The sequence below is a fragment of the Siphateles boraxobius genome, unplaced genomic scaffold (assembly GCF_051911475.1).
Source record: "Siphateles boraxobius isolate OS27281-9 unplaced genomic scaffold, OSU_SipBor_1 35, whole genome shotgun sequence".
NCBI lineage: Eukaryota > Metazoa > Chordata > Actinopteri > Cypriniformes > Leuciscidae > Siphateles > Siphateles boraxobius.
This window is the reverse complement of record NW_027508975.1, coordinates 12903269-12912679: the sequence shown is the minus strand read 5'-3', so window position 1 is coordinate 12912679 and position 9411 is coordinate 12903269. Positions and strand designations below refer to the sequence as shown.

Sequence of the window (9411 nt, the reverse complement as noted above, 5' to 3'; positions counted from 1 at the left end):
ATCAAGTTCCAAATTAAAACATAAAATTAGTCCATGACTTGGGAATATGCACCACAGGATATCATAAGGAAAAAAAAAAAAAACAGAATCTTGTATACCTTTTTGGTCTCCATGGAAGCCATACAATTTTAGAAACGTACATGACATATTTTCACATATGTGGGACTCTCACACAGCTTATAGGAAAAGACATTTATTTTGAATTCTGTACCCTGGTTCCTCAACAGCTGTAAAGAAAGAAAAAACATTCAACAGGATCCAAAAAAAATGTATACCACTCAAAAATAAAAATACATCCAATGCATTCAAAACTGATTTATATATTCTACTCTTTGCCTTTCTACCAGAAGAAATACTTTAAACAAGAAGAAAAACCTGGGCCCATACCAAATTAAAAAAAAATCCTAATTGTGGTTCTGTGGTAAATCTAGTAAAAACTCTCTGAAGTCATCTTGACACTGGAGGAACTTAGCAGGTTGGCGTCGTTCTGAAGAAAAGTGCAGGACTGATTGTAAAAACCAAAACCAAAACACTTGTCTAATTAAGACAGAGACAGTTTCCTGTTTGCATTTGTGTCCTTCCCATTTCAGGTCTTTTCTAATACATGCACTGAAAGCTTGCAGCCTGTCAACAAAGAACAGTCATAAACAATCCCAGCAATATTACTCAAACAAATCCCAAAATATACTGCCTTTTTCATGCAACAGCCATTTTCAAGTAAGCCAAATATCTAGTCTAACTGAGGGGATTGACCGATGATATAACTGCGGTTTTGATGATCGATCAACCGTAATATTTTATATTCAGTCTACCATACATTACACCATGAACTAATGAGATATCAATTCATGATGGACTTGTAAGTGAACATTACTTTAGTGAACTAAAACAAACCAGAGAGTGAGCAGAGCCATCCTACAGGAATCTATCTTTAATTAGAACTTTATTTTCTATGTGGAAGTTAAGAACTGAAATAGTTTTACAAGGAAACCCCCATTTTCTGTACAGTATTTCAGAGGCAAGGTTTTCATTTCTCCCCAGAGTGTTTCATAGTCTCACTCTCTCCATATTTGAGTGTTAGTCTTAGTCGAATCTAAAATTGTAGGAGAAGAGTGAAGCCATGTTGACGGACACACAACACACCCCCATCCCATCCCATCCCATCCCACCCTGCTCAGGTTCTTAGCGGATCGCTTTGACGGGACTCTTGAAGCTGGAGGCTGCCTGCAGCTGTAGCTGGTAAGCCATTGGGTGAATCTTGAAACCATAGAGCCTGCAAGAGGAGAATGACAGTACTGAGAAACCATGATGAAAATTAACCATTTTTTGCAATATCTGAAAATCAATTTAGGCAAAGCAGCAACTGACTGCCATATAAAGGTAGGACAAACCTGGGCACAAACTGGTTGGCAGGCCTCTTTGGCCGGTACTCGGGATGCACCATGAACAGCATGTGGGGGAAGCCAGTGCCAAAATAGGCTCCGTCGGTGTGATGGTGCCTGGACGACTTTGGGGTGTACACATCCATACACTTGGGGCAGTAGAGCTTCACCATGGCCTCACCAGGTATATCAGAGAGCCCTGGATAGAGAAGACACGGACAGACACTAGATTCACTCTCTGTGGTGTACATCATGTGATCGCTGGGATGTTTACTCAGACCTGCTCTAACACAACCATATAGCGAACTTATCTATTCAGCAAACTTAAAAAAAAATGTCAAGATGACATGGAATGAAGAAAGGATATTCAATGGAAGAAAAAAAAACATGTAGGGCAAAAATAGATTTTGTCTATAAGGAATTCCGATTGAGGATAGGTCACATTTCAGAAGGAAAGAATTACATTACTTTTTAATAAGGAAGAGCCAATAAAGATGCTTGTCAGCCGATAGTAATTACAAGTTTCTTATGTTGAATGGGTTTGGGGGGTATTTTAATATGCAACATTTCTGAGCGCTTTATTAAACAGAAATTTGCTGTTGGTGTATTAGCCTAAAACAACATGCTCGCCAGATTGTTTATCTAAATAGCCATGTTGTTAGAAATTACTGTTTACCAGGTTTAAAATTTTTGGTCATTTCCTTGATTTAATTTTTTTTAAATCTTTTTTTAAATTAAAACTAACATCATAAAGTCTTTTACAAAGTAGTTTTTTTTTTTACTTTGAGCAATTCTGGACAGTGGCGTCATGCCCATTCAAAGTGAGAGGGTGCCCCCTCAGATTTTTCATCCCTGATAATTTTTGTCACAACTTTATTCCTATTATGCTCCATAATTACCAGAGCCTATAACGACTGAAATGTATTCTTCTGGATGTGTAATAAATCGGTCAGCATCAGCCCGCCCCTTTTTCCTAATATGGTGTCTGCGTAGCGCTCTAGAATCTTTGCTGTGTATGTTCAAGCAACTCACTCGTCTCGCACGTTGAGCTGGCAATGTTTTACAGATGGTCTTGAAGTGGTAAGTGGGCAAAGGAACAAATCGGCATTGAATTAGTTATTGGATGATATTAAAAGGTAGTGGGATTACTAAAGTAATGTTACATATTACATTTGATTTGATTACATTTCTGTCAAATATTAACCATTTTCAAATAAACGGGGTAGTGTTAACCTTATTCAGCACTGAAATCTGTCAAACTTCTTTCAAAGTCCTTCATCACATATTAATATTAAAATAACTTAATTTTAGAGCACCACAAAGTCAGACCTCAGCACCTTTATGTACCTTTAATGTAAGATTGTTCTTAGGTCACATACCAATTTACAATCATAACATAAAAACTGCAATGGTACTGTTTTTAAAATCATGTGTAGTAGGCCTAAGTGTACAGTAAGTGTGTGTGTAAACATGCTTTAATGAAGTAGACTTCAAAAGCTTTTGAATTTGAGCTTATAGTTCTTTCATCAACCTGTCTTTTACATAAACTTACAAATTAGATACTTTAACTTAGTCCTCAGATGGAGGAGGGTTGCTGCTAGCTCCGTTAAGGTATTTCTGTCCCTCCCAAACTGCATTGAAATGGTATGTTTGGCAGCCAGAATTAAAAAAAAATCAGGGGGAGAAAGCCCCTGACCCCTCCTAAGATGATCCATATCACCCGTCAGAAAACAATTGCAACGTCTCAGATTGTGCCCACCCAGAATTTTGGCTTGCATGACGCTTCTGATTCTGGAGCTATAATTGACTCTTCTTAGGAGCATATAAAACAAAACAGCTCCTTGGAAAAAATTAAATGTAATATTGTAGTAGTTATAAACAAAGGTTTATTTCAGTTCAGATTAGTTTGAGGGCAGCAATTGTATTCATAATGTCAAAATAAAACCGACGTAAATGTTACTTGATGGCATTATAGCCTACTATTCCTGTCAATCTTCCATGGTTGCAGTTAGTGTTACTACAGTAAATCCATGGTGAATGTTGCTGATCTGTGGACACTGGATAGTTAATTCATGGCACAATGTTTCTTCCTGGTTTCCACGTCAGTGCTGTTTGATCCGTTAATAACGGAGAAATGTGAATGTTTCTCACTAGATCTCGCAGGAGTCGCAGCGATGTTATTACTTTTGTGGCAAATTCAAATGCTTCCTTTACTGGATCTCTTATTAGCGCTGTGTAGTAACAGTGTCGCTTGATCAAGATCAGCTCGCGCTGCTTTGGTCCAAACTGATAAACGGTCCGTCAACCACACAATAACGAGCAGTTTCGTTCCGCTTGCATTACGTTTGTCATTTGATGTTGGGCAGTGTTCTGGTGGCTCCGGCGGATTATGAGCGTGCTTACCACGCGCAAAGCGCCTACATTTGAAATAACGAAATTTTCTGTATCTGGGAGTCAAACGGTCCCGTGTACATTCTTCTAAAGCACGAAAGCTGGGCTGGTGTACCTTTCAAGTGAAATCAGCTAATACTGATCAGAGCAACGACAAAAACAAACAAAACAAAAAAAGTCACAATCACAATAATCCCAAGTAAATAGGGTCAGACACCCACCAATAGGCAGCATCGGCTGATTCTCACAGTAAACACGAGGACAATAGCCAAAGTCTCCCTGCTGATACTTCTCCAGCTGCAAGAGAAAACAAGCACATCATATATATATATATATATATATATATATATATGAAATCGAAAAAATAAATTGTGTCTTCCTCTAATGAAATGATAACACTACGTACCATCTGGGCAATGCCACGGTTAGTGAGGATATAGCGCGCATGGATCAGTCCATAGAGCATCTCAGCAGCCTGCTCAATCAGGTCACTCTGGTTGGGGTTATCCTCCAGTTCCTCATCTGACACACACAATAACATCTCCATAACACGGCTAGGAAATCACAATCTTTCAAGTTGGCATGACAAATCATGATAATATTTTCTTCTTGTGATCCATTTCCAAGTGAAACAGCTCATCAAACTAAACTGCTGCAATGATGAAAGACAGATTGCTGGAGGAATTATTGTTGTTAATGTGCTTGATTAAAGATCATGAGAACACATTATTTGTGCATTTTAAATAAGGATAACACACAGATAAATCATCTAGAATGAATACTAAAACATACTATAAAAAAATGGCCCATTTTGATTTCATGGTTCATAAAATAGATGGGGAAATGCAGGTCATCTTTAGTATGATTTAGAGGGTACAAAAGCCTTTCAAAAGTATTCATGATTTATCTGGATCATATTCAAATCAAGCAGAACAAACTAAGTTAGGAATTTTTTTAAAAACACTTTTGCTTTAGGCAGGCAATTATGACTATTACTATATGTGCACATTAAACAAGTAATTGTCCAAGACACATGGATTTGGATTAAAAGATCAGCAGCGACCGATCCATTCTTCCGTATTGTGACGTACAATCACAGAAAAAGTAACAAATGTAGGGCAGTTTATTAGATGGATGAAGATTTGAATGTGTAAATGCAGTTAATTGTAAAAAAGAAAATTTGGGACTAAATGGAGGAGTTCAGCATACGTCACCAGAGGGAAGGCTGACATCTCACTGGAATATCGAATTTATAAATTACTAGCCCAAAGTGGATGTGTGTCAAAAACTAAATCACTGACCGGGTTCCAGATCCAGGATCATGTCAAGCGCTTGTCTGTAATGGGGGACTTGCTCATTGAGTCCCGTAAGATTAAACTTGTCCTGAATGTAGTCTTCATCTACCTGTATGGAGTGAAGAGAGATATACATTATTCCAACAAATATGAAGATAATAGCAGTTTCATCTATTGTTCTCGAAAATGACAGATTAAATCAACACAGGTTGATTGAATCACTTCTAAAATTAAGGTAGATGTCAGAGACAGTTAAAGAGGGTTTTCTATGTCAGGGGTTTAGGGACCTCTAAAGCCGCAAAGGAGTAGTGGCTTTCGCACGGGGTAGTTCTAGGAACTAGCCACTAGGACGGTCCCCCGAGAACTAAATTTTCGCCTAGGGCCATTTCCCTGGTTGCGTTCGCACGAGCAGTAGGAACTTCACTTACGTCCTGCTGCAGGGCTTTTATTTTCACAGAGCTAAGAACGCCAGAGCCTGAGCACACAGTGCTCCCATTCTCCATCTTCATTAGTTTACCATCTGTTTAACAGTCCTATCTAAGGGTGTACTCACACTAGCCAGTTTGAACCGTGCCCGAGTGCGTTTGACCACCAAAGCGCGGTTCGTTTGACTAGTGTGAGTGCTCCGAACCGTGCCCGGGCGCGGCTCGATTAGCCGGCCCTGGGCCGCTTGGAAGAGGTGGGCCAGAGCACGGTTCAGTTGGACTCGGGCGCGGTTCGCATGCAGTGTGAGCGCTAACCGTGCTGGAGCACGGAACAGGACGCGTGATGTACGGGAACTGTAGTCCGTAATCAAAGCTGCAAAGTCCTTGCTGCACTTCAGCTGGTACCTTGCAAACCTCCTCATACGAGCAGCACGATTAGGTGAACATTTTCGCGCCACTAAGGCGACACATCTGTTTAACAACAGGCTGTGAGAGGGCTGTGGACCACCGTGGACCAAACGACACAAAATTATCCACAAAGAAAACAGAGCGATGGACTCCATTGTGTTCAGAGAGCGCCGCTCTTCTTGTTTATCCCGAACCCGTCGCACCATAATGATGTAAGCGTACACAAAAAAGGATTATAGAATTTGCTGTGTGGTTGATGCCCAACGTCGCTAGCTGAACAGAAATACACAATCATGTTTAGCTTGGTCCTTTTCAAAGTCGAATTGGAATTCCTCCTTAGCATAAAGGTTGAGAAGTGCCTGGACTTCAGCGTCGGTCCATCTATCGCTGTTTTCTATGTTTGTGAATCATGAAGTTAGTTTGTAGACAGGGCTCTACAGTGCGACCATTTTGCTAGCATATGCCCCTAAAAATCGATCCGTGCGAACCGGAAAAATGATTTACGAGCACAAAGTGCGAGTAACTACCATAATCGAAAACGAGACGATAACTAAATAAAAACTAGTTTTGAATGACAAAAACTATGACGAAAAACTATTGACATTTTCGTCAACGAATAAAAACTAGACAAAAATGTTAGATAGTGACGATTTGTGAAGCGATCCACTCAGAACTGATGTCCTGCGTTTGTAGATGCGCATATTTGTCCTGTAGTAGGGACGTGCTGATCTACCAGCGGCACACAGGTTCACATGCGCTGCATGTCTCATGAAATATTAAAAAATGTAAACGTCTGGGAGTATAAGTAGAGCAGTCATATAGATCTGAATAAGAGTGACGACGACGCATAGTTTTCTGTGCGCACACACCCGACTCGAAGCGTGCAGCCACACACACACACACAGCGCGCGAGGACTGAATTTAGCTTTCTTTCGTGTCTGAATGGACAAATACACAACATTATCTCGAAATGTCCGTTTTGGAGAGTATTCACGTAAACTGTGTCGGTTAAGTCTTAAACAGTTTTGAGTGTATCGGATGTGCATCAGTGCAATTGGATCCGCATGTCATTGGACATGATACGATGTCTTAAAGTGACAGTGAGTAATAAACCTAATGCAGTCTGTGTCCTTCATATTCATCAAGCAACAAAAGAAAAAGAGAAAAGCATTCACTGCTCGTTAATAACTTTAATAAGGATTCATTATATTTAATTCATACAAATAAATATGTCTGCTGCTTGAAATAATAAAGAATGATATATGCAAGTAGTTATAAAGAATGCATATATCATTCATTGAAAGAATACTATTCTACTTTAGGAAAAGTGGTTTTATTTAATTTTAAGATATTTTTTTAAGTCACAGTAGTTAAGTCTGTATATGTATTGCATGTTCAAACTTTAAAATCATTCATATTAACAGGTTAATAGATGTTTTCTCCGGGAGTATAAGGGTTTGGACATTTTAGAGAAATACTAAATGAATGCATTACAATTGAACTAAACCCATTATATTTTAGTCATCTGAATTGTTTTATTTTTAGTCTAGTTTTAGTTGACTAATACTAGTAAATACTAATACTCTCATTTAAACTAGTTTCTCCTCCGTGTTGTGGAAAAAGCCTCTGCAGTGAAAGATGCAGATTCACAGGTGTGCCGATGTGCTCCTCCTCCTGAGAGCAACACGTTCCCCTTTTGTGTTTTACTAAAGTGATTGTAAAGTGTGATTTATACTTCTGCATCAAAACGACGGTTTCACACCATAGTTGAACAGAAAGAGAAGGAGCACACACGTTTTGTTATATATATATATATAATAAACAGTCTGTTAAACTCTGTTACTTGAACATTTTTCACTGCGCTCCAAAATGTCTTTTGTGTGCCCCTAGATTTTTTCATTTAGGAGCACATGTGCTCCTTAAGAAAAACCTTAGCGTAGAACCCTGTTAGACTAAGTAAACTGCGTTTACATGGCTTTTTAAAAATTGGCTGATCCGGTGTTTCATGTGACATGCGTTCGGCCAATCAACATACACTTACAATAGTTCCTATTGTTTGGGGTTGGAACCTACTCTGACGGTAGAAGATAATTTAGTCCCCCCAAAAGGTGTCCTAGAACTAAAATTCCAGTTCCTGCAGTGCAAACACACCAAAAAACAAGTACTTCCACTAATAGTTAAAGGAACAACGAAACCGCAACTCCAGTGCGAAAACCCCTAGTGACAGGGGGTCTGTGGAAAGTCTAGAGAAAAACTATAATAAATAAAAGATTCAAATAAGTACACTAGATAAATTCATTAAATTAATATTAGTTATTAACCTTAAATAGATTAAATAAAAACAGATTAATATAAATACATTAGATTAAAATTAAATAAGCAAATACATTACTATAGTGAGTAGGAATCAAATATAATAATGTAACTGAAAAATAAATAGTAGCTATAAATCTGAAATTGGTTTCTGTCAAGTCTATAAATCGGCCATTTATAAAGATGCCTTTTTAATTTGAAGTTGGGGTCTGGGAAAGCTTGTACTTAGTCCTTTAAATTATTATATTTCTACACACATTATTACAACTTCTATTGTCCCCTCAAGAGGCGGTGATCGTGTCTGCTAAGATTTCAACCCTGTAGCTTATTTCTAATCAATATTAACGCTCCCTGGTATGCCTTTTAATAGCTATTACACAAAATGAGAGACGATCAGAAACAAATACAAACCTCACAGAAGAACTCGTTTCCCCGTAGACCACAAAACCAAGAAATCCACGACACTTCCTCTGAGCTACTCATGTTGGGAAACTGTAGACGAGACGAGAGCAACATAAAGCGAATAAAATAACAGATACAAAGACTATTACTGCCTAAAAAGGGTCATTTTTTTCAATGATGATAAACAATAAAAATTAGTTATAGTGCTGCGTTAATATCATGTTTAATGCAAGTACATGTTCATATCAAATTTACTGTTTTCACGTAAACAATTGACTGGACTGGCCTGACGCACGCTAAAATATCCTGCTGCTTAGGTTTTTAGTGTTATCTTCGAGTCAATAAAATAGATATAGACCATTTGTTTTAATCCGCAGTCTAAAAACATTGGTGCGTTAAAATGACGCGTTTGTATTTGTCAAATGTCCATTTTGTAGTTTGTGTACTCAACTAAGGCAAGATGAGTTTAGCTTGCCGCTGCTAGCTAACACTTAAGACTAGGCCGCAGCAAATTTACCGACAGCCACTAAAAATTTGTCAAACGTATATTGTCCTAACACGTAAAACTAGCAACGAATTCACAGGAATAACTGAAAACCACACAAATATCGCAACTACTACATATTTCTGTCCATTACATTGATTAAAGCGTTTATTCGTGTTACCTCAAGGATCTCCCGGGGTCGATGCTAGCCGCAGCGATACAACTGCACGCTGATTGGAGGCTTCTGCTCTACGGCACGTGATCATGAGGCGGGTCACTTCCGCTCTCTCAATCCTGATCTAATAGGAATT

General features: G+C 38.6%; 1 protein-coding gene across 2 annotated transcripts; it reads right to left on the bottom strand.

Annotated features, from left to right (window-relative positions):
- Positions 1-177: 177 nt before the first annotated feature.
- csnk2b (casein kinase 2, beta polypeptide) lies at positions 178-9371 on the bottom strand. Of its 2 annotated transcripts, none has more exons than XM_077196456.1 (7): positions 9282-9371; positions 8626-8706; positions 5075-5177; positions 4180-4295; positions 3995-4070; positions 1392-1581; positions 178-1273 (listed from the first exon to the last, which is right to left on the bottom strand). In XM_077196456.1, exons 2-7 carry the CDS (start codon positions 8695-8697, stop codon positions 1183-1185), a joined length of 648 nt encoding a protein of 215 aa, XP_077052571.1. In that variant the 5' UTR covers positions 8698-8706; positions 9282-9371; the 3' UTR covers positions 178-1182. The 2 variants fall into 2 exon arrangements, with proteins under 2 accessions (XP_077052571.1, XP_077052572.1); XM_077196457.1 differs by lacking the exon at positions 9282-9371 and adding an exon at positions 9255-9279.
- Positions 9372-9411: the final 40 nt, after the last annotated feature.

Excerpts from the sequence above, each read along its gene's own strand:
- csnk2b (XM_077196456.1), bottom strand. The coding sequence starts at position 8,697 with ATGAGTAGCTCAGAGGAAGTGTCGTGGATTTCTTGGTTTTGTGGTCTA. Across the intron at positions 5,178-8,625 it reads GAAACGAGTTCTTCTGTGAG|GTAGATGAAGACTACATTCA; the intron begins GTTTGTATTTGT and ends CACTCCATACAG. Across the intron at positions 4,071-4,179 it reads ACCGTGGCATTGCCCAGATG|CTGGAGAAGTATCAGCAGGG; the intron begins GTACGTAGTGTT and ends TTTCTCTTGCAG.